This window comes from Rhinichthys klamathensis, unplaced genomic scaffold (assembly GCF_029890125.1).
Source record: "Rhinichthys klamathensis goyatoka isolate OS25496 unplaced genomic scaffold, OSU_Roscu_1.1 h1tg000009l_1, whole genome shotgun sequence".
NCBI lineage: Eukaryota > Metazoa > Chordata > Actinopteri > Cypriniformes > Leuciscidae > Rhinichthys > Rhinichthys klamathensis.
Genome location: NW_026606562.1, coordinates 99,429 through 125,188, shown reverse-complemented (window position 1 = coordinate 125,188; position 25,760 = coordinate 99,429). Strand labels below are relative to the sequence as shown.

The 25,760-nt window shown below is 38.5% G+C and overlaps 1 protein-coding gene across 2 annotated transcripts; it reads left to right on the top strand.

Annotated features, from left to right (window-relative positions):
• Positions 1–549: 549 nt before the first annotated feature.
• Positions 550–20,189, top strand: ttc14 (tetratricopeptide repeat domain 14). 2 transcript variants are annotated; one of them, XM_056260504.1, is made up of 12 exons: positions 550–780; positions 10,804–10,922; positions 11,227–11,426; positions 12,395–12,479; positions 12,580–12,709; positions 12,789–12,944; positions 13,025–13,096; positions 15,276–15,395; positions 15,479–15,601; positions 16,732–16,849; positions 17,824–17,930; positions 19,495–20,189. In XM_056260504.1, the coding sequence occupies exons 1-12, from the start codon at positions 647–649 to the stop codon at positions 20,183–20,185; spliced, it is 2,055 nt and encodes a 684-aa protein (XP_056116479.1). In that variant the 5' UTR covers positions 550–646; the 3' UTR covers positions 20,186–20,189. The 2 variants fall into 2 exon arrangements, with proteins under 2 accessions (XP_056116479.1, XP_056116480.1); XM_056260505.1 differs by lacking the exon at positions 550–780 and adding an exon at positions 10,575–10,609.
• Positions 20,190–25,760: the final 5,571 nt, after the last annotated feature.

Sequence of the window (25,760 nt, the reverse complement as noted above, 5' to 3'; positions counted from 1 at the left end):
GTAGTCTTTAGAATTCAGAGCATTTGGGATTAAATGTGATTGTAGTTTGAATTAAAAAAAAAATGTAGTTTGTATTTTGTGTGTTAGTAGTGGAATAGCTTTCATTTTGAAAACAAAAAGCATTCCTGTGTAACTTTTATTTTGAAAACCACGCAACCTGATGCTTGTTTTTTACCACCGACTTTAATTTTGAAAACAAGACAACAACAAAACGTTTCCCGTTTGTGCCTCCTCTCGTGTGCTTCTTGTTTGGCTAATGCTCCGTTTAAGCGAAGCAAACTACATTCTAAAAAGCTGTATTTTAATGCAATTTCGAAGATTTAAAAAAAGATATATCTTTAAGAATGTCCAAAAATGTTTGAAGTAAAGTCTTTTTCCGGTTCTCTTCCGGTTTCCACGTCTCGCGTTTGGCATAGGCACACGTTTACAGTTGCAGCTATTTCTGCTCAATTTCAGACAGTGTTATTCTCTACAATCTTTGTCGGGGTTTCAGCTAGTATCTGAAAGGTTAACAGATGCTAATAGTTAATAGTTACTTACTCAATCAGTTAAGTTGAAGATCCTCTCCTTTTATTATCTGTGTTAATATTTGGGTGATATTTCTGCACACATTTAGTGTGAAAATGTGGTGTTGGAGACACTTATAATGGAGAGAGATTTGCTCAGACAATCTGTATCGTATCATGGTGAAAACCTGTTGTCACTGTTAAAATGTGAACAGAATGAAAACCCAGACTTTAAACATGTGGCTGCTGATCTCACCAAAACTCTTAACCAAAGGTAAGAGTCGTTTCTGATCATTGTGCATGCTTCATTTGATCCCTATATCATGTTTGCGTTGAGACCCCAAGTCCCTATAAATAGCTCGTTAGGCTAACGTACTTAAAGAAATAGCTATTCTGTCCAAAATAATTGAATAATTATAATGCTCTTTAATCAATTAGCTACTCGACTGCATGTCGTTTCAAACATGAATGACATGTATTTTTTACTCCTGTGGAACGCGAATTGAGACATTTAACAGAACGTTCGTGTTGTTCTTTTCCGTACAATGAAAGTGAATGGAGACTAGAGCTTTATTATATTTAAAGCTGCAGTCTGTAACTTTTTTGTGTTAAAAATTATTCTAATAATTTTGTGCCAGTACATAACCAGCCAGTGTTCAAAACTATCTGCTTGCCTTAGCTCGATTCAAAACGGTAAGCTTGTAATAATGTTTTTAATTCCAGTGGTACTGGTGGATTTCCGCGGGAGATTCGAGCATGTCTTTGCGTCATTACGTCACATCTGTACACATAAAGAAGAGTCTCGGCTAGTAGGCTATATTGAGTCATTACGTCACATCTGTACACATAAAGAAGAGTATTGGCTAGTAGGCTATATTGAGTCATTACGTCACATCTGCACACATAAAGAAGAGTCTCGGCTAGTAGACTATATTGAGTCATTACGTCACATCTGCACACATAAAGAAGAGTCTTGGCTAGTAGGCTATATTGAGTCATTACGTCACATCTGTACACATAAAGAAGAGTATCGGCTAGTAGACTATATTGAGTCATTACGTCACATCTGTACACATAAAGAAGAGTCGCGGCTAGTAGACTATATTGAGTCATTACGTCACATCTGCACACATAAAGAAGAGTCGCGGCTAGTAGACTATATTGAGTCATTACGTCACATCTGCACACATAAAGAAGAGTCGCGGCTAGTAGGCTATATTGAGTCATTACGTCACATCTGTACACATAAAGAAGAGTCTCGGCTAGTAGGCTATATTGAGTCATTACGTCACATCTGTACACATAAAGAAGAGTCTCGGCTAGTAGACTATATTGAGTCATTACGTCACATCTGTACACATAAAGAAGAGTCTCGGCTAGTAGGCTATATTGAGCCATTACGTCACATCTGTACACATAAAGAAGAGTATCGGCTAGTAGGCTATATTGAGCCATTACGTCACATCTGTACACATAAAGAAGAGTATCGGCTAGTAGGCTATATTGAGTCATTACGTCACATCTGTACACATAAAGAAGAGTCTCAGCTAGTAGGCTATATTGAGTCATTACGTCACATCTGTACACATAAAGAAGAGTCTCGGCTAGTTGGCTATATTGAGTCATTACGTCACATCTGTACACATAAAGAAGAGTCTCGGCTAGTAGGCTATATTGAGCCATTACGTCACATCTGTACACATAAAGAAGAGTATCGGCTAGTAGGCTATATTGAGCCATTACGTCACATCTGTACACATAAAGAAGAGTATCGGCTAGTAGGCTATATTGAGTCATTACGTCACATCTGTACACATAAAGAAGAGTCTCAGCTAGTAGGCTATATTGAGTCATTACGTCACATCTGTACACATAAAGAAGAGTCTCGGCTAGTAGGCTATATTGAGCCATTACGTCACATCTGTACACATAAAGAAGAGTATCGGCTAGTAGGCTATATTGAGCCATTACGTCACATCTGTACACATAATGAAGAGTATCGGCTAGTAGGCTATATTGAGTCATTACGTCACATCTGTACACATAAAGAAGAGTCTCAGCTAGTAGGCTATATTGAGTCATTACGTCACATCTGTACACATAAAGAAGAGTATCGGCTAGTAGGCTATATTGAGTCATTACGTCACATCTGTACACATAAAGAAGAGTCTCAGCTAGTAGGCTATATTGAGTCATTACGTCACATCTGTACACATAAAGAAGAGTCTCGGCTAGTTGGCTATATTGAGTCATTACGTCACATCTGCACGCATAAAGAAGAGTCTCGGCTAGTAGGCTATATTGAGTCATTACGTCACATCTGTACACATAAAGAAGAGTCTCGGCTAGTAGGCTATATTGAGTCATTACGTCACATCTGCACACATAAAGAAGAGTCTCGGCTAGTAGACTATATTGAGTCATTACGTCACATCTGTACACATAAAGTAGAGTCTCGGCTAGTAGGCTATATTGAGTCATTACGTCACATATGTACACATAAAGAAGAGTCTCGGCTAGTAGACTATATTGAGTCATTACGTCACATCTGCACACATAAAGAAGAGTCGCGGCTAGTAGACTATATTGAGTCATTACGTCACATATGTACACATAAAGAAGAGTCTCAGCTAGTAGGCTATATTGAGTCATTACGTCACATCTGCACACATAAAGAAGAGTCTCGGCTAGTAGACTATATTGAGTCATTACGTCACATCTGTACACATAAAGAAGAGTCTCGGCTAGTAGACTATATTGAGTCATTACGTCACATCTGTACACATAAAGAAGAGTCTCGGCTAGTAGACTATATTGAGTCATTACATCACATCTGTACACATAAAGAAGAGTCTCGGCTAGTAGACTATATTGAGTCATTACGTCACATCTGCACACATAAAGAAGAGTCTCGGCTAGTAGACTATATTGAGTCATTACGTCACATCTGTACACATAAAGAAGAGTCTCGGCTAGTAGGCTATATTGAGCCATTACGTCACATCTGTACACATAAAGAAGAGTATCGGCTAGTAGACTATATTGAGTCATTACATCACATCTGTACACATAAAGAAGAGTCTCAGCTAGTAGGCTATATTGAGTCATTACGTCACATCTGTACACATAAAGAAGAGTCTCGGCTAGTAGGCTATATTGAGTCATTACGTCACATCTGTACACATAAAGAAGAGTCTCGGCTAGTAGGCTATATTGAGTCATTACGTCACATCTGTACACATAAAGAAGAGTCTCGGCTAGTAGGCTATATTGAGTCATTACGTCACATCTGTACACATAAAGAAGAGTCTCGGCTAGTAGACTATATTGAGTCATTACGTCACATCTGTACACATAAAGAAGAGTCTTGGCTAGTAGGCTATATTGAGTCATTACGTCACATCTGTACACATAAAGAAGAGTCTCGGCTAGTAGACTATATTGAGTCATTACGTCACATCTGTACACATAAAGAAGAGTCTCGGCTAGTAGGCTATATTGAGTCATTACGTCACATCTGTACACATAAAGAAGAGTCTCGGCTAGTAGACTATATTGAGTCATTACGTCACATCTGTACACATAAAGAAGAGTCTCGGCTAGTAGGCTATATTGAGTCATTAAGTCACATCTGTACACATAAAGAAGAGTCTTGGCTAGTAGACTATATTGAGTCATTACGTCACATCTGTACACATAAAGAAGAGTCTCGGCTAGTAGGCTATGTTGCGTGTGGATTTGTATAGCCTTTTCTCACAGCACTTGATATAATTAAACTTATTAATTTGATGGCGGATCTAGAAAGGTTCAAACAACAATCACCAGTGACAACTAGAGATTCACCCGTTGTAAAATGCAAAAGACTGCAACCGGCCCATGCGAAAACACGGATAAATATCTGAAGGGCTTTAAATGTAGTCACGCAATGCTAATGTTGTTAACATTAACAATTTGAGAACAAAGTAAAATTTGCACGGTTTGACGTGATATGATAAGCGATTGTTAGATTTAATCAGCGTGATTTACTGCAATGCTTTTTTTCAGTTAGTTGGTCAGAAGAAAAAAAGTGGATGTTACTCACTTGTTCAGACATTTTCCGGTGAAAACTCTTATGCTGGTCATACTTCCAAAAAGTAGAATCTGTGATTCTGAATGCCAGTATCCACACCGGCACGGTGACTGACAGCCGCACATTCTCCTCAAAACATTGGATACATCCGCGCTGTGCCGTGCCGAGGCACAACTCACCTAAAGTTGATAATTCCGCGAATGACTGCAATTGCAGATTTCAAACGGAGATGGCGACAAAGAGGAAAAACTGCGGACTGCAGCTTTAAAAGCAGCTTAAAAGTAGTCCATACGATATGACTTGTATTACTACAATATAAATCTTTTCTGCCACTTAAGAAAACATTGACATAAAAAGTCATAATTATGATATAGAAAGTCATAGTTTCGACTTTGTATCTCATAATTTCGACTTTTTAAGCTTTTAGTTATTACTTAAAGAGTTAGTTCATCTAAAAATGAAAACTATTGCATCATTTACTCACCCTCATATTGTTCCACAGCCGTAAGACTTTGGTTCTTTTTAAAAATGATTTTTTTAAATGAAATCTGAGAGGTTTCTGTCCCTCCATTTACAGCTACACAACAACCACTTTGAAGCTTCAAAAAGTTCATAAAGAGATTGTTCAGCGGTTTAGTAAAAAAAAATTAAAGACGGGATTGTTTTACATGACAAACAGATTCAATTTAGGCTTTTATTCACATTAATCAGTAAACATAAAAGCTCAACCGTACGTGCTTGACCTTATTGGTTCTTGAAGTTCAAACGTGCTGCGTAACACGAGAATGAACCTCATTGGCTCTTGCTGAAGCTCAAACGTGCTGCGTAACACGAGAATGAACCTCATTGGTTCTTGCTGAAGCTCAAACGTGCTGCGTAACACGAGAATGAACCTCATTGGTTCTTGCTGAAGATCAAACGTGCTGTGTAACACGAGACTGAACCTCATTGGCTCTTGCTGAAGCTCAAACGTGCTGCGTAACACGAGAATGAACCTCATTGGTTCTTGCTGAATCTCAAACGTGCTGCGTAACACGAGAATGAACCTCATTGGTTCTTGCTGAAGCTCAAACGTGCTGCGTAACACGAGAATGAACCTCATTGGTTCTTGCAGAAGATCAAACGTGCTGCGTAACACAAGAATGAACCTCATTGGTTCTTGCTGAAGATCAAACGTGCTGCGTAACACGAGAATGAACCTCATTGGTTCTTGCAGAAGCTCAAACGTGCTGCGTAACACGAGAATGAACCTCATTGGTTCTTGCTGAAGATCAAACATGCTGCGTAACACAAGAATGAACCTCATTGGTTCTTGCTGAAGCTCAAACGTGCTGCGTAACACGAGAATGAACCTCATTGGTTCTTGCTGAAGATCAAACGTGCTGCGTAACACGAGAATGAACCTCATTGGTTAAAACGTGCTGCGTAACACGAGAATGAACCTTATTGGTTCTTGCTGAAGATCAAACGTGCTGCGTAACACAAGAATGAATCTCATTGGTTCTTGCTGAAGATCAAACGTGCTGCGTAACACGAGAATGAACCTCATTGGTTCTTGCTGAAGATCAAACGTGCTGCGTAACACGAGAATGAACCTCATTGGTTCTTGCTGAAGATCAAACGTGCTGCGTAACACGAGAATGAACCTCATTGGTTAAAACGTGCTGCGTAACACGAGAATGAACCTCATTGGTTCTTGCTGAAGCTCAAACGTGCTGCGTAACCCGAGAATGAACCTCATTGGTTAAAACGTGCTGCGTAACACGAGAATGAACCTCATTGGTTCTTGCTGAAGATCAAACGTGCTGCGTAACACGAGAATGAACCTCATTGGTTCTTGCTGAAGCTCAAACATGCTGCGTAACACGAGAATGAACCTCATTGGTTCTTGCTGAAGCTCAAACGTGCTGCGTAACACGAGAATGAACCTCATTGGCTCTTGCTGAAGCTCAAACGTGCTGCGTAACACGAGAATGAACCTCATTGGCTCTTGCTGAAGCTCAAACGTGCTGCGTAACACGAGAGTGAACCTCATTGGTTCTTGCTGAAGCTCAAACGTGCTGCATAACACGAGATTGAACCTCATTGGTTCTTGCTGAAGCTCAAACGTGCTGCGTAACACGAGAATGAACCTCATTGGCTCTTGCTGAAGCTCAAACGTGCTGCGTAACACGAGAATGAACCTCATTGGCTCTTGCTGAAGCTCAAACGTGATGCGTAACACGAGAATGAACCTCATTGGTTCTTGCTGAAGATCAAACGTGCTGCGTAACACGAGAATGAACCTCATTGGTTCTTGCTGAAGATCAAACGTGCTGCGTAACACAAGAATGAACCCCATTGGTTCTTGCTGAAGCTCAAACGTGCTGCGTAACTCGAGAATGAACCTCATTGGTTAAAACGTGCTGCGTAACACGAGAATGAACCTCATTGGTTCTTGCTGAAGCTCAAACGTGCTGCGTAACACGAGAATGAACCTCATTGGTTAAAACGTGCTGCGTAACACGAGAATGAACCTCATTGGTTCTTGCTGAAGCTCAAACGTGCTGCGTAACACGAGAATGAACCTCATTGGTTCTTGCTGAAGCTCAAACGTGCTGCGTAACACGAGAATGAACCTCATTGGTTCTTGCTGAAGATCAAACGTGCTGCGTAACATGAGAATGAACCTCATTGGCTCTTGCTGAAGCTCAAACGTGCTGCGTAACACGAGAGTGAACCTCATTGGTTCTTGCTGAAGCTCAAACGTGCTGCGTAACACGAGAATGAACCTCATTGGCTCTTGCTGAAGCTCAAACGTGATGCGTAACACGAGAATGAAACTCATTGGTTCTTGCTGAAGCTCAAACGTGCTGCGTAACACGAGAATGAACCTCATTGGTTCTTGCTGAAGATCAAACGTGCTGCGTAACACGAGAATAAACCTCATTGGTTAAAACGTGCTGCGTAACACGAGAATGAACCTCATTGGTTCTTGCTGAAGATCAAACGTGCTGCGTAACACAAGAATGAATCTCATTGGTTCTTGCTGAAGATCAAACGTGCTGCGTAACACAAGAATGAACCTCATTGGTTCTTGCTGAAGATCAAACGTGCTGCGTAACACGAGAATGAACCTCATTGGTTCTTGCTGAAGATCAAACGTGCTGCGTAACACGAGAATGAACCTCATTGGTTCTTGCTGAAGATCAAACGTGCTGCGTAACACGAGAATGAACCTCATTGGTTAAAACGTGCTGCGTAACACGAGAGTGAACCTCATTGGCTCTTGCTGAAGCTCAAACGTGATGCGTAACACGAGAATGAACCTCATTGGCTCTTGCTGAAGTTCAAACGTGATGCGTAACACGAGAATGAAACTCATTGGTTCTCGCTGAAGCTCAAACGTGCTGCGTAACACGAGAATGAACCTCATTGGTTCTTGGAGAAGCTCAAACGTGCTGCGTAACACGAGAATGAACCTCATTGGCTCTTGCTGAAGCTCAAACGTGCTGCGTAACACGAGAATGAACCTCATTGGTTCTTGGAGAAGCTCAAACGTGCTGCGTAACACGAGAATGAACCTCATTGGCTCTCGCTGAAGCTCAAACGTGCTGCGTAACACGAGAGTGAACCTCATTGGCTCTTGCTGAAGCTCAAACGTGCTGCGTAACACGAGAATGAACCTCATTGGCTCTTGCTGAAGCTCAAACGTGATGCGTAACACGAGAATGAAACTCATTGGTTCTTGCTGAAGCTCAAACGTGCTGCGTAACACGAGAATGAACCTCATTGGTTCTTGCTGAAGATCAAACGTGCTGCGTAACACGAGAATGAACCTCATTGGTTCTTGCTGAAGATCAAACGTGCTGCGTAACACGAGAATGAACCTCATTGGTTCTTGCAGAAGCTCAAACGTGCTGCGTAACACGAGAGTGAACCTCATTGGCTCTTGCTGAAGCTCAAACGTGCTGCGTAACACGAGAATGAACCTCATTGGCTCTTGCTGAAGCTCAAACGTGATGCGTAACACGAGAATGAAACTCATTGGTTCTTGCTGAAGCTCAAACGTGCTGCGTAACACGAGAATGAACCTCATTGGTTCTTGCTGAAGCTCAAACGTGCTGCGTAACACGAGAATGAACCTCATTGGTTCTTGCTGAAGATCAAACGTGCTGCGTAACACGAGAATGAACCTCATTGGTTCTTGCAGAAGCTCAAACGTGCTGCGTAACACGAGAATGAACCTCATTGGTTCTTGCAGAAGCTCAAACGTGCTGCGTAACACGAGAATGAACCTCATTGGTTCTTGCTGAAGATCAAACGTGCTGCGTAACACGAGAATGAACCTCATTGGTTCTTGCAGAAGCTCAAACGTGCTGCGTAACACGAGAATGAACCTCATTGGCTCTTGCTGAAGCTCAAACGTGCTGCGTAACACGAGAATGAACCTCATTGGTTCTTGCAGAAGCTCAAACGTGCTGCGTAACACGAGAATGAACCTCATTGGTTCTTGGAGAAGCTCAAACGTGCTGCGTAACACGAGAATGAACCTCATTGGCTCTTGCTGAAGCTCAAACGTGCTGCGTAACACGAGAATGAACCTCATTGGTTCTTGGAGAAGCTCAAACGTGCTGCGTAACACGAGAATGAACCTCATTGGTTCTTGCAGAAGCTCAAACGTGCTGCGTAACACGAGAATGAACCTCATTGGCTCTTGCTGAAGCTCAAACGTGCTGCGTAACACGAGAATGAACCTCATTGGTTCTTGCAGAAGCTCAAACGTGCTGCGTAACACGAGAATGAACCTCATTGGTTCTTGCAGAAGCTCAAACGTGCTGCGTAACACGAGAATGAACCTCATTGGTTCTTGGAGAAGCTCAAACGTGCTGCGTAACACGAGAATGAACCTCATTGGCTCTTGCTGAAGCTCAAACGTGCTGCGTAACACGAGAATGAACCTCATTGGTTCTTGCAGAAGCTCAAACGTGCTGCGTAACACGAGAATGAACCTCATTGGTTCTTGGAGAAGCTCAAACGTGCTGCGTAACACGAGAATGAACCTCATTGGTTCTTGCAGAAGCTCAAACGTGCTGCGTAACACGAGAATGAACCTCATTGGTTCTTGGAGAAGCTCAAACGTGCTGCGTAACACGAGAATGAACCTCATTGGCTCTTGCTGAAGCTCAAACGTGCTGCGTAACACGAGAATGAACCTCATTGGCTCTTGCTGAAGCTCAAACATGCTGCGTAACACGAGAATGAACCTCATTGGTTCTTGCTGAAGCTCAAACGTGCTGCGTAACACGAGAATGAACCTCATTGGTTCTTGCTGAAGCTCAAACGTGCTGCGTAACACGAGAATGAACCTCATTGGTTCTTGCTGAAGCTCAAACGTGCTGCGTAACACGAGAATGAACCTCATTGGCTCTTGCTGAAGCTCAAACGTGCTGCGTAACACGAGAATGAACCTCATTGGTTTTCGCACGTCAAGCGAACATGCTTGAGCTTCTGCTTACTATAACTGATGTTTGCGTTGATGCATGTTTATATGTGATTAAAAGCCTAAATTTAATCAGTTAATCATATAAAGCGATCGAGTCTCTTTAGAAAATTTGTACTAAACCATATGGATTAGTTTTACGATCTCTTTATGAACTTATTGAAGCGTCAAAGTTGCGTAGCTGTCAATGGATTGACAGAATCTCCCAAAAATATTAATATATATATATATATAAAAAATAAATATATATTTATGTGTGTTCCGAAGACGGATGAAAGTCTTATGGTTTTGGAACGACATGAGGGTGAGTAAATGATGTCAGAATTTTCATTTTTCGCTTTAATATGTCATAATTTCAACTATTTTATGTCAGAATTATGACTTGGTTTGTAATAATTTCCACTGTTCATCTCATAAATACGACTTAGTACGTCAGAATTGCGACTTTTTTTTAATAAGTATAACTTAGTTTTATGATTTATCAAAGCATGATTTTGTTTTCTTATGTGGCAGAAATGGCCTTCCATACACATCTGAAGTCATGCAATTTAAGTAAGTTTTTTTTGTTTACTTTAATTACATAATTTGATGGGAAATATTATTTTAACTTACTGTTATCATTTATACCCCAGGGGTCTGTCTCAAATACTATAATTAAAATACACTATAAGAAATAAACACACACACACACACTCACGTGTAAGAGACATCTCTGATTGGTGGATGTCGTTCTTGGTTTAAAACAGGGATACAGAAGATACAAGTCCTGTTCTGGAACAGTACATAGCAAGGAAAGCTGATCTTCTGTTTGCACCATCATGGAAATCATCCACACCAGCAGATGAATGGCAGGAGGAATCTGGAGGTGGACTGTCATCATTACCTTCAAATGAAATTCAAAATCTTATTTCTGTTTAAGGAATATTTCTCTCAAAAAGATTTATTCACACTAATTTAGTTCCAAACCCGTCACCTACTCCTGTTCGCTCTTTTCCATATAAAGTGAATGGGCACCAAAAGTCCAAGTAGTCTTTATGATTTATGTGTTGTGTTCCATTGTAGCTAGCTTGACAGCCCCAGTCCCAATTCACTTTAATTGTATGGAAATGAGCAACCAGGAAATACTTCTAAAACTCTTTCTCTAATGATTGAGTGTGTTGTTGTTTCAGAGGCGTACGCCATCATGCCCCCGCTGGAGCAGTTCATGGAGGTGTCGTTTGAAGAGAGGCGTGAGCTCTTCTACAGGGACGTGGAGCGTGGAGACATGCTTATCGGAAGGATCAATTCAGTACGAGACTTCGGTTTATTTGTAACGCTTCTCTGCACCGCTGGTGGACTGGAGAGGGATATCGAGGATCTTGAGATAAAGGTTGAGTTGATTCATTTATTTCTTCTCTAAAGTGTGTAATTCGACACCAGTAATGCATCAGCAACAGAATTCCAAATACAGATGTATTTTTAATAAAGAATTCATGATGTTTTTATGCTATCCTTTTTTGCAATTAATGATTATATGGAAGCGTGTCTCCACCATGTAATAAAATAATTAAAAAGGACACTTGGATCTCAATTATTATTTCAAATCTCAATCCTGAGGAAAAAACATAACAAAAAATAATATAGGCTAAACTACTCTCAAATAGGGTTGTCAGTAGGGATATCCATTTATATATATCAAATATCAAAGATCTGGATTCTATCGCAGCTTTCATTGGCCAAGAGGACGTCTGACTGACATGTAAATCAACCAATCACAGTTTTCATGTTAATGAAAATGTTGATTTCCCTATGACAACAGAGCGGCGTGCATCTTAATAAATTACTCATTCAAGAGTGTTGTGTTTACTGCAACAATACGTGAAAAAAGCCTGCGTTTAGTTGATCCTGATAAGCGCTCATCGTCACTGTTGTAAACATGACGGCGTTCTTCTTTCATGAGGGGGTTTGGCTTCACAGTAAAGTTAAAAAAATTGAATTGTGGGGATATAAAGAAAAATCTGAATTGTGAGCTGTATTTATAACTCACAAATTCAACAATAAGTTTATATTGAATTTTTTCTCAAAAATGTGAAGTCTTGCTCATAATTAACTCATAATTGCGAGTTGTAAAGTCAGAATTGCAAGATAAATAGTCGTAGTTGTCTTTTCTATTTTTTTTATTCTGTGGCGGAAACAAGCTTCCATCTGATTAAGTGTAAAATGTAAGGAATATATTACTTTTTACTTGAGTCTTTAAATGGAAACTTTTGCTAAAAATTGTGTAAAAGTTTTTCAAGCCCATATGAAACCATATGTCAGTCAAATGCGATTCTAAAAATTAATGTTGTCTATCAAAAGGCCCTCTGTCCAGTAAGAAATGTGCCTTCGACTGGAAATCATGATGATCCTTTGTCTTATTACCAGATTGGGGATTTAATCAGAGGTATGGTGTTTTTTTTAACTCTTTTTAAAAAGGAAGATCAGTGATTATATTAGTATATAAACGGATTATTAGATTGGATAAAGTGATGTTTATGCCACAGCTGGGGTGAAGGACATTGACCGCTACCACGAGAAGCTGACGCTATCCCTGTACTCCTCTTCGCTGGCTACTCACTTGAATAAAGTCAAACTGGGTGTCATAAGCAAAGAAGATCTTCCTCTTCATTATACGTATGTTGAATCAAGAAAACGAACATTTAGTCATGTATCTCAGACTTCCTGTTGTTTATTGTTACTTCCACTCTTTCAGCCGGGGTGAAAACGTGGCCACGGATTGCAACGAGACTTATGAGAAGCTTTTGGACGACTCGCTTGGCTTGTCCAACCCCTTAAATGTGGACTACCTCCTGGGAAAGCTGGGAATAAGTGGTACTCAAACTCCTTCACTAATGAGGGGGCTTCAGAGGTATGTTCTCTCTTACACACTTATGTCATTCCCAGTTGCATTGGTGTTTTCTCAGTTAAATGGATTTATTATATGTACAGCAAGCGCTTCAAAGAAGAGGATTTTGGAACAGCTATTCGGAAGAAGCAATCTGTATCCTGGGCCTTGAAATGGTTTGTTTTTACAAAGTTTTTGAGACTTACTGCATTCAATCCAATGCGTAGTGGACGCGTGATTTTTATTTCTCAAATCTTCTTAGTGCAAACTCTTTAGTTGATTCTAAAGATTTCATTACTGATATATATATATATATATATATATATATATATATTAGGGCTGTCAGTTAAACGCGTTATTAACGGCGTTAACGTGAACCCATTTTAACGGCGTCAATTTTTTTATCACGCGATTAATGGTCTTTTTGGCCTAGCAAACTTTGTAGTTTTTTTTCACATGCTTTTGCAACAGGACGCGGCATGCGCGAGGACGTTTTGTTGCTTCGTCGACCAAAGCGCAAGCGGATCTAGCTACACCGGAAACAAAACAACAGGCACGCTGCACACACACTTGTTTGAGCTTGCGAGCCGGCCAAATAGTTGGTTAACGTTACGTTTTGAGTGGATGACGAGCGCGAGACGCCGAAATGGATGCCAATAAGATTCTGAATGGAAAGTTTACAAGACCAAAGTGATCTGTGTGTTTAGTCGTTGTGAACTGAGCTATCATCATCACAGCACGTCCAGTCTGAAATACCACTTGATGATGGCCAAGCACACACACACACACAGACACACACACACAGCTGATGCGAATTCTCCGCCCCCTCGTCAATATCAGGACCTCGTCAGTATTTCTTTCACCCTTTTATTGATGGACAGTGTTACATTGTGTGAGAGATTATTTGCTCCAAGTGAGAATGTTAGTGTGAAATTGAACACAGCCAATGTTGTTTTCAATAAAAAACATTTGCACAAAGCAAGCCGATCCACTTTTCCATGTTGATAAGAGCATTAAAATGAGAAAAAATAATGGGACAAAAAGAAATCAAGAGACATTTAGAATAGATAAAAATGTGCGATTAATCGCGAGTTAACTATGACATCAATGCGATTAATCGCGATTAAATATTTTAATCGTTTGACAGCACTAATATTTTTATATATATATATATATATATATATTATATCATAAATTACTCATTACTGATGTCAATCTCAGTGCTGATCGCCTACATATTTCTACAACAGATGTTAACCCCTAAACCTTCTCTACACCCTAACCTGGTTTGTGTAAAACAAATATTTTCATGATATTCAGTATCAGTGTTGGGGGTAAATGCATTAAACTAATGTGAGTTACAGTACATGATCAGATAGCAAAAGAAACAGATTCGGTATTCCTCAAAATTAATAAAAACAGTGAAATGCAAACTCAGTATATAATGCAAGCCTGAAATAATTAAATGTTAATCAACACAAATATACTTTATTTAATCTCACTTTATTAACCAGTGTCTTTGTTGCTGACCTTCGATGACCTTCAGTTCAACCATACTAATAAACAAAACCATTTTCTTCAGCATGAGGCTTTATTAGTTTCACTTTTGCTTTGGAAGGACAACTTGTTTTGTTGTTATTAAAAACAAATAACCAAGTCCCAGCCCAGGTGAAAAGTAACAAATTTAACAACGCATTGCTTTCCATGAAAAGTAGCTAATGCAATTAGCTACTTTTTTTTTAGGGAGTATCACATTATTGTAATGCATTACTTTTAAAAGGAACTTATTATTTTAAAATATATAATTATTTTTGGTAACTGTACAACAAGGTCTCATTTGTTAAAATTAGTTAATGTGTTATCTAACATGAACTAACAGTGAGTAATATATTTGTTACAGCATTTAATTATCTTTGTCAATGTTAGTTAATAAAACATATAATTGTTTGGTCATGTTATTTCACAGGGCATTAACTAATGTTAACAAATACAACTTTTAATAAAAAAAACTGTATTAGTAATTTTTTTAATTAACTAAGACTTATAAATGCGGTATAACTATTTTTCATTGTTAGTTTAACTAATGAAACCTTTTTTTAAAGTGAATATATATTTTTTTAAATTAAGATCAAGGTTTTTCAAGGAAAACGTTATTACTACAGTTAATAAATTGAAATGTTTCTTGAAAATGCTGTTTAAGTTGGAAACATAAATTCACATAAACAAGCATATATGCAAATAGTACAAATTTAAGAATTTATTTATCTTTTTTTTAATGACTTTTATTTTTCATTTACTAAATATTTAAGTTCAATAAACTAGAACTGACCGTATCATTTCTTCAAATCATTATAGTGTTAAAACCGGTGTGGACCATTTCAAATCGGGTCGTCACGTAGACGCAATGAACGAGTACAACAAGGCCTTAGAGATCGACACCAACAACGTGGAGGCGCTCGTGGCTCGCGGAGCGCTGTAAGTCACAACACCTCGATATAAAGACTCATGTTTCTGGCTCGTGTTGCATCATTACTGAAGCTGTTCTTATTTTATTGTAGATATGCAACCAAAGGAAGCTTGATGAAAGCTATCGGTGACTTTGAGCTGGCCTTGGAGAGCTGTCCCACGCACAGGAATGCTAAGAAATACCTCTGCCAGACGCTAGTGGAAAGAGGAGGACAGTATGTCATCAACAAACTCTAGTTCTTCAGTGGAAAACAGTGATTTTACCATTATCTGCGCTGCATTTACATGGCCAAATTAATGATCAGATCCAATGTTTTGACTTTTTTTTTTGAAGACGCACTATGCTGTCAGGCATTTATGCCCCTAAATGGCATTTATTTTATGTTTTTAATCCCAAACCATCTCAAGAATGCATGTGTGATTCACCTGTAGGAATTCCCTTGCATTCATTACCTGAGCGGCAGGTGATCGTTTCAGACTAGACCCAACCCGCCTGTGGCGTAGCATTAACCGCATTTACATGCCCATCACAATTAAAGTGATTATTCCGGTTATGTTTTCATAAGTACGTCTCTGTAAGGGGAACATCTATTCAGAAGATTCCCGGATAAGTGTCGTGCCTGCTTTTGTTCTTGCTCTTGCTTCACTTCTGGAAATGCCGGGGATGCTCGCTTGTTCCATCAGTGGTGTATTAAACTGTGCAGTGTAATTGCAGTATCATCGAGACTTGGGTTGGGCTCGTCTGAACTGGGCATCCACCCAAAAAAACCCTAGCAGCCGCCTATAATTTGAACAAACCCCTACCTGTAAGAATTACACTTCAAAAGTGTAACTCCAGATGAAGAGTAAGTGCCCTGTCTAGTGACCTGCATGTCACATAGACTTGGAAGTAGACTCTTAAGAACATTTCAGCAACATTTTTAGTTTTGTTCTTCGCTTAGGGGTAAAAACATTGCTTTAAACCAAACAGCTTTACAGTATTAAACATGAAAATAAACCGTGTTAGTGTTGCTTTCAATTAGAATTACACTTCAATTTCTACTATAAATTTGTTCGTCGCCACACCATTTCATTCTTCAATTTCGCTTGTAGTATATTGGGGCCTTTAATATTATTAACAACTGAATATTAATGCCCCAGATGCTGCCAAAACACGACACGTAGCAATGCCCCAACATCAGCAACACTCTTTTTTTACATTATTATGGACAATATTTGCCAAATATCAATATAGACATTGTGGCTTGGAAAACTCACTGCATTGATATCAATATGCATTAACACCTGTGCATCCTTTTAGCAGTTTCATAATCATTTTAGTTTTGATCTGATCTTTTCTGCGCAGACTTGAAGAGGAAGAGAAGTTGGTGACCGCCGAGGGTCTGTACAAAAGAGCCGTGGTGTTGGACGACACGTTTCGAGAGGCAGCCGAGGCGCTGGAGAAGCTTCAGATACGCATCCAGGTGAGCTGGATAAACCTGACCGGCACTAATACATGATTGGCTGCCGCTGCAGATTTAATCCCACAGTTAGCTTCTAGTATTTCAGGGACATGTGTTAGAGTCCCCCTGTAGTCAATCATTTTATAAATCTTAAAAATCACCTTTAATCACCAAAATGACATATTTAAGCGTTCTTTCCTTGAACAAAATCTCTTCATGCCTTAAAATATCTTGAATGTAACTCGACACCCTTGCCTCATTTAGTATGCGCGGTTCTATGAATATGCAAATGAGCCCCGCCTCCACTCACTCACTCAGCTCAGAGATCCACTGGTTGACGATCAGACGTTGATCTGATTGGTTACAAGGTCGTTTGTGACGTCAGAAACACCAGCGATTTCAAACCGTGTTTTTGAGACTGTCTTTGGTTCACTGCAGTTTTAAGGAGGAAATACTCAGCAATGCTGTCGACTTATGAATTTACACACGGTTTGTCTTAAAGCATATTAAAAACACAAACAGCATTAAAAACGTGATTTTCACCACAGGGGGACTTTAATACACTGCATTTTTACTTTTTCGTTATCAAAAACAAACTTGCATGAGGTTTTGCAACTGATAAGTATTGAAGTACTGATGAAGTATTTTTGTTATTTATGTATCTATCTGATCTTGGACCTGTGAAACCTGACTGATGGGACCTTTAACCCTGATTGCACTGGGTTGACATAATTTCCCCATGTGGACATAAACCCCACCACCTTTGGTTTGTATTCTGCTCCTGGTACTACGGTAACTGCATCTTGCTGAATATAAAAAATGTTTTTTTTTTCGCTTTTTTGTCATTGCTTAACATCCTGACGCTGAATACTTCGCTTGGGGTGTGAAAACGGCACTTGTGTGAAATTGCTCGTCCTGTGTGCTGCACGCATGCATGCTTGATGAATTTCCTGATCATTTTTCCAATTTTACCCTGTAAATGAACTGCTTTAAAGAAATCGCTTAAATTGAAAGAACAGGAAGCTGCCAAAGAGCAGGAAAGATCTAAGACCGTGGAGACAAGTGCAGAGAAATTGCGTAAAATCCTAAAAGAAGAGAAAAGGTAATGTCAACACCACCATCTTGATTCACGTTCTTATTCCTGTCAAGCACATATTTGGTCACGTACACACTGTTCATTCGAAATCAGGAAGTAAAGTCCTGTTCACACCAAAGACAATAACTATATCTATTACGTTCTAATAATCGTTCTAATTCTATACGAATAGTGTAGTCCACACTACAACAACACAGAGGAACGATATTGATATTGTTGGAATAACTTTGAGAATCTTTTATTTTTCCCAGGCTAATTAATTATAAAAACATTGCCAGCCAATCAGAATCCACCCCACTTTAAAGAGTGAGCATATAAAGTCATAAATGCATTGTGCTAATAATAATGTGGACGGTGATATATTTAGCATTATTGTTCTTGGTGTCAACAGCCTTAACAACTAAATTTACATTAAATCTGCATTGTGGTTTCTTATGTACATATGTCTTATGGGAAACAATGGATGGACTGAGATCAGAATTTTTATCATTTTAAAACGATAATTTTGGTCCTTAAGTCCAGGATTTAAATTAGGGCTGGGCAATATACCTAAATATTCACCCTATATTTGCGTGATATAAATTTAAGCAACCTTACAAACACCATGATGATTTTAATGCACTTATTATTGTTTAGTTTTTTTTAAATAAAATTATTATTTGCCTGTTATTTTTCCAAAAGATTGTGTCAGAGTAGTTTTACAGTCCTATCTTGTTTTTCTACTCTGAAATATGAGGATTTTAGGTTGATGTTCTTTGTTTTACAGTGCGTGTGCTCACAGGATACTTGCCTAAGAAAGCACTGGTATTATAAGGTAATAAACATGTGTTACGGTTAGGTTTAGGGGTAGTACCTAGTTATTACCCAGTCAGTGTAATTAATACAAGTAGTAGTACATCATAGTATGTACATGGGGAACAGGACTGTAAAATAAAGTGCTACTGGATATTTTATTAGCCCCTCTGATTTAAACTTGGAACATAAGCATTTTAGTTGGTAAGTTTAATTGGTGTAAATCAGTTCTGTCACTTGCTTGTGATTAGTACATGTTTTCTACAAGGAATGATTGTTCTCTCACCATCTAATCTGCCCAGACCCTGACATGTGTCCTTTTTAGGAGATAATCAACGACATTTTGTTTTCTGTTTCGGCCGACATAGTTTTGGAGAACTGAAATCATCAATTGAAAACGTGCTGACCGAAAATGGTGCTAGGGTAGAAATATCAAAAAAATGTGTTCAGCTGAAATATCGAAAGTGGACTCGTTGACCAAGAACTTTACTATGACTGGTTTAATGTCCGGTTAAAAATTTTCGATTTAAAAAATAAAATGACTTCGCTGCGTCACCTAATGAGATGCATGTTGAATATCCTCAAAATGTGAACATTATTAAACTATCGCCTAGCCCTGATTTAAACATGTGTTCTCACTCTAAACACTTCGCATTGTGTACGTGACCATCTGAGTGTTTCGTCCATCAAAGCAAGGTAAGAGCTCTCTTGTGTTTTACTCTTTTAATCACTGTTGATGTCCCATGCGAGTTTCAGTGTGATGTTTGCTCCCATGTAGAATTAAGAAGAAGAAAAGAAAGCGGTCGACCTCTTCCTCCACGTCCTCAGACTCGTCTTCAACCACGGGCGACGACTCCCCTTCAACGAGTCGGAAGAAGTCGAAGAAACGGAAGCACAAGCGCCGGCGCTCGTCTCACGGCAGTAAGAAACACAAGCGGAGGGTGTCGTCTTGTAGCGATAAGACGCTCGAGGACGACTGGTTCCCGGCTCCTGCGAACACCTCGGCCTCTTACATCAACCAGAAACAGTCCATAACCAAACTCCTCGGCGAAGGAGAACAGCCCTGGGGAAAAGGCCGGAGCGAAGACGGGAGAGGTAGGTTTGAAGACGTTACCGACAGGAGTCCGGAGAACGTCAAAGATGGGTCTAGACTGGGAGGAGCGGATGCAAACGGTGGGACGCACGGCACCGCAGATCGTGCCAGAAGCAGGAGGGATTCTTCCTCCTCGAGCCAATCCGAATACTCTCACCAATCTGACCGCTACTCCAAGGAGTGCTCCTCGCAGGGCAGAAACCGCTGCGTGTCGGAGCGAAGCGGGGACGAGAAGATGGAGAGAGCGGAGAGAAACAGCCGCGGTCAAGAGGAGCGACGCTCTTCGGTCGGAAGCCTCAAGAAAGATCTTCCTTCCAATTTGGTGGACATTTTTAGTCAAATCGCCGAATTTAAGAAGGACAAAAAGCCGAAGTAGTAAAAGAGTCGCTCTTTAGGGTTCAAGTCCCATTCTCTTACCGATGTGGCGAGAGTAACACTAGTACTAGCAGGTTTAAGTTTCAATTATAGTGATTTAACTGTATGATAGATTAAGTTGATTTAAAACTGTTTATTTTCATAATTTCAGGTTTGATTAAATTTGCTTTGGGTGAAGCAGCCTGAAAACATTAAGAGCAATGGCCAAAACGTGTGGTGCGAATGATGCCCCAGTGTTATAAACTGCCTTCAGTGTACTGTTCAAATAAACAAGTGTAATGAGCAAACAAGTGCGACTGTGTAGATGTTCCTTGAATATTGATGCTATAATCGGTCAGGGTTTGACTGGGAATGGGATATTCTATGAGCCATATTTAAGTTCGAGGTTAGCACACGAAATTGTAATGCAGATGTTTCAGAAATATGCTCTGGTCAAGCTAAAACACTATATCTTTATAACAACTATATCTTTGATTATTTGCTCAATGGCACTTTACTATGGAAGCTTGTTTCCGCCACAGAATGAAAAATAAAAAAGGTAATTGCGACTTTTTATCTCACAATTCTGACTTTTTTTCTCACAATTGTGAGATATAAAGTCAGAATTGCATGATATAAAATCGCAATTGCGAGATATAAAGTCAGAATTGATTGAAATAACGTCGCAATTGCGTGTTATAAAGTCAGAATTGCGAGATATAAAGTCAGAATTGCGTGATATAAAATCGCAATTGCGTGTTATAAAGTCAGAATTGCGAGATATAAAGTCAGAATTGCGTGATATAAAATCGCAATTGCGTGTTATAAAGTCAGAATTGCGAGATAAAAGGTCGAAATTACGTGTTGTAAAGTCAGAATTGTGAGATATAAACAATTCTGAGGGGGAAAAAAGTTAGTCTTTTTCCCCCCTTACAATTGGCCTGATAACTCGCAATTTGCGAGATTATATCTCACAATTCTGAGAAAAGATGTCAGAATTTCGAGATATAAACTCGCAATTATGATATAAAGTCAGAATTGCGAGATGTAAACTCGCAATTGTGAGAAAAAAAGTCAGAATTGTCGCAATTCTGGCTTTTTTTCTCGCAATTGCGACTTTATTTCTCTTAATTGCGACTTTGTATCTCGTAATTGCGACTTTATTTCTCACAATTTTGACTTCATATCTCGCAATTGTGAGATAAAAAGTCGCAATTTTTTATTTTTTATTCAGTGGCGGAAACAAGCTTCCATACTTTACAGTTAACTAACGTGTGTCAACTTGAGGTTAGTTTTATTGCTCTTTTTGGTATACTTACTGAACTATGTATATTTTTAAAACTCAATGAAATGTATTAAATACCCAAAGGAAGAAACGCGCGTCATTTTGGAGGGAGAACAAGAGCACAAACATCAGTCAGTAATTATATTAACTCTGGGGGTTTTCATATTGGTTTTAAGGGATTTACAAATAAATACTCAAACACTAAAATATAACCACACTGTAAAAAACAATTAGTTCAGTTTACTTAATTTAATTATGCAAACTCGTTGCCTTAATTTCATCAAGTAAGCATAACTTAATTGCATCAAGTTATTCTTACTTAATCCATTTAAGTTTTGTCAACTTAATTCTATCTGTGATCTGAGGAAGCGTACTCCGAGTGCATTGCGGCATGAATAAATGAATTGCTTTGTTTTACTATTTTTGGCTTTGTTTTACCATTACAATTTTATTTGCTATCGTTATTGGGGTTATAGTGACAAGAGACAGCAAATAAAATTGTAATGGTCTAATTAATTCAATTATTTTAAAAAACAATTGTTACCACTGTTGTGGTTTGCATGCTGAATGTTGAAGTCTGTGTGTGACTCAAGCAAAATTACAAGATATCGTCCAAATATAGAGGGATTATATTAACCCAATGAAAGATTTATGCCATAAGTGTTAGCAATAAAATGTTAAAAGATCATTATTATACATGAAATATAGCTATGTTATAATTAATACATTCATTCATAACATGGAAATAATTTAAGTATAAATATATATATAATATTTATTACTTCACTTCCTTTGAAATCAAATATTTGTGATTTCATGTTGCATCACTGCATCAATTGGAAGATAATTACAATAACATAAATTAAGTTCCAAGTGCCCAACCAAAGGGAACATTAATCACAATAATGGTGATCACAATAAATCAACATGAATTTATGAAGTCAACTAAAGAATTTTGATGTTCTCTTAAAATTTGTAGGTGTATTGACAATAATATTCAAGATGACTGCACAATGAGCGAATGCAAATAAGAATGATGACCGCAGAAGTGGAAGAAATGAGTGAAAGGTCTATTAAGGCCTCATAAACCATTTGCCCCGGCTGTTTTTTTGTTTGTTTGTTTTTTTGCTTTGGCAAAATGGTACCCAAACCAGTCAAGTAATGTTTAATAGGTTTTTCTGAGTAACAAAGGCATAGCATGCAAATAGTACAGATTACTAAGAAATTTTAACTAAGTTCAACAAATTATTAGACATTAAGTAAAGTTAACTTAAAAATTCTTAGTAAGAACAATGTTAGATTTTGCAGTGCAATTAAAGCAATATTCAAAAGACAACATGTTTGGTTTGGATATTAGAAATGCGTCCAGCAATAAGTAACTGAAATGATTTAAAATTCAACCCATGTTTGATTCATATTGTGAATAAAAAGCAAACATTATTAAAGCTTTTTTAGGTTTTTAAGACACGAGACAAACTGCATGACTTGGGTAAAAACAATGATGTAGTTTAAAGAAAGTGCTATAGTAACATTTGAGGTATTTATCGGATTACTGTTTCTAGCTTATTGCCACTGTACTCATGAAATATTAATTCAAAATGCCATCTTTTTCTCAAATACAGTGTGTAGTCCATCAGAGGGCAGTGTAACCCTGGGCTTCCTCTAGAATGGCTTTTAATGTCCGTCTGCTCTCTTATAGTGCTGTGATAACACATCTTAGCTCACTCTATTAAGCTCAAGATGCAATACACACTGGTCATTTTAAATTAAGTGAGAAATTGAATTAAATAAAGACTATGAATGTGCATTAAGAAAGTCAGTCGGTTTGATCTCATACATTGGCGTGTTGTTGTTTGGAAATTTTCCAAAGAAGTTCTTATGTATATACTTTTAAAGAATATACTGAAGTAATGTGATGCTTAATTGCAAATAAGTGGAATTGTATTATCTGAACTTTAGAGTGCTTTTCGGCTCAGTTAAGTAGGACTTGAGTAAATGGTTAAAGTTTCAGCCGAATGTACTGCACTTTATTTGAAGCTGTCCCTGTTATACTGTAATTAATATAGTAAGTAACTGCGTGTACTTACTGTAGGGTTAAGATTAGGTTTAGTTGCATAATTTATAGTAACTACATGGAACATCTGTAACAATGACATTGTAAAATATAGTGTTACTGAAACTTGTGTGTAATGTATTTACACACATGTAATTACATTTGAATTAAATTCAATTCAATACATTTCAAAATTCAATACATTTTAATTTAATTTCAAAATTAGAAGCAAGTGCTTTACACGTGCTTTAGTATGTTAGTCAACACATCAAAATCATTGCACTTTAAATCAATACATAAGATTATTAAAACAATGATTTCAATTGAAATTAGCTAAATTTGTAAAAGTGAACTTGAGTGTGTTCAGTCTTGAAAGTGTACTTCACTAATATATTATCTGCGAGTCAAAAACTACGATTGCACATTCAACACAATTACATGCACTTCTTTTTGCAGCATCTTTCTTTTAATAAATGCCAGTTAGATATGTGTATCTAATGTCATGAAATTGTAAACATGACTTAATACTTTTTGGGGCCAGTGATCAATATGAATGTGAGCACATATGCAGCAGAGGCACATATGGCTCTAGAGGTCCACTAGTCCTTGAGTCTGGGCCTTCAGGACAGACATGACTGCGTTTGATGAAATGGCAGATTTTCCGTCCAGGAATTACCCATCATCCCCCTCTGCCATGCACTCAGTGATGGAAACCTGGACAGGTCCTTTCAGAGGAGAAATTTGGTTTGTATGAAGCTATTCTCTGAGGGGATAATCAGACGGAGGAACATGCTGACTATGAAGAGGCTTTCAATTCCAGCTGAAACAGGGAAAAGACGTCTTCTGGTTAAACTAAAGGAAGGACCGCCGAGTTCTTGGAGCATGACTTCATGTTCGGAGGGAAAATGAGTAAAATCCGAACGTAAAGGCCGGACAAAGGAATACATTAGATATAAATAGCAAGAATGAATCATTTTGCTTTGCCAACTTCAGAGAACCAAATCTCATCCGTCCTTTGTGGGTTTATGTGTGGCGAGATAGACATTAAAACACAAACTTTGTGATTGTTTAAGGTGTAAACATTGGGCTACACGTGTTACCGTCACATTAGTTCATTCTGTTACCGCATCTCAAATTATTTACTGTTTTTAATAGAATTATATAGTGAAAAACACACTGGAAATATTTTGCCACTTTTGACGGCATTTTGAAATAAAAATGGCTGGCTATTATGTCTTGAAATGGCTAAAGTTAATATTACATAATATTTATGATCAGAATTATTGGCACCCTTGGTACAAATAAACAAAGAAGGATGTGAAAATAATCTGTATTGTTTACTTTTGATTATTCATTAAAACAATCCCAAAAATCGAATCTTTCATTAAAGTAAAACAATGGAAAGTGTGGGAGGGGGTGATTATGGAATACATGTTTTAAACGTTTTTCTCTATTGTTGGTGCCCTATAGAAATGATATCTCTGAAGAATATTCTCCTTCATATTTACATTTTTTTTAGCACACCAGGGTGACGATACATTGTCCAGCCATGACAGGAGTAAATATAAGAAACACAAAGGCCAAATTCCCTTAATCATTCATCACAATGAGTAAAACCACAGAAATATAGTTCTGAAAAACGATTGATGAGCAAAATAGTGCGTGGCTAAAGCATTTCCACCATTAGGGCAATAGACTCAATCGACTAGATGATACGAATCTGCCGGGAAGAGGCACGGCGTATTCATGTAGTAATGCACGGCGAAGAGTGGCGAAACACTCTCCCCGGATCACAGATGGAGAATTGCAGAAAATAGTCTTCGAGTCCAGATGGATTTGGTGCAAATGGATGAAAAGCACCCCATGCCCATACACTGCTGGATCTATAATGCTGTGGGCCTATTTTTTTTTGTGCTGGAGGTCCTGGACTTCTTTTTCAGATGCATGGTATCATGAATTCTAGCAAATACCAACAGATAAAAAAAAAAAAAAACCTGACGGGCTCTGATAGAAATCTTATAATGGGCCGTGGATCTTCCATCAGGAAAACGATCCAAAACAAACAAAATCAACACAAAGCTGTGTCACTGAGCACGAAGCTTCAGCCATGACCGCCTCAGTTCCCCTGACCTGCACCCATAGAAGATGAGTGGCTGAACTGAAGAGGAGAAGCGCCAGCATGGATCTGGGAATCTGCAGGATCTGGAGAGCTTCTGTGTGGAGGAATGCTCATCTCCAAACTCATCAGCCATTATAGGA

Bases quoted from the DNA above. Each gene is read 5' to 3' on its own strand.
- ttc14 (XM_056260504.1), top strand. From the start codon at position 647: ATGGAGAGAGATTTGCTCAGACAATCTGTATCGTATCATGGTGAAAAC. The intron at 15,396-15,478 runs GTAAGTCACAAC...ATTTTATTGTAG, and splicing joins CTCGTGGCTCGCGGAGCGCT to ATATGCAACCAAAGGAAGCT. The intron at 17,931-19,494 runs GTAATGTCAACA...GCTCCCATGTAG, and splicing joins ATCCTAAAAGAAGAGAAAAG to AATTAAGAAGAAGAAAAGAA.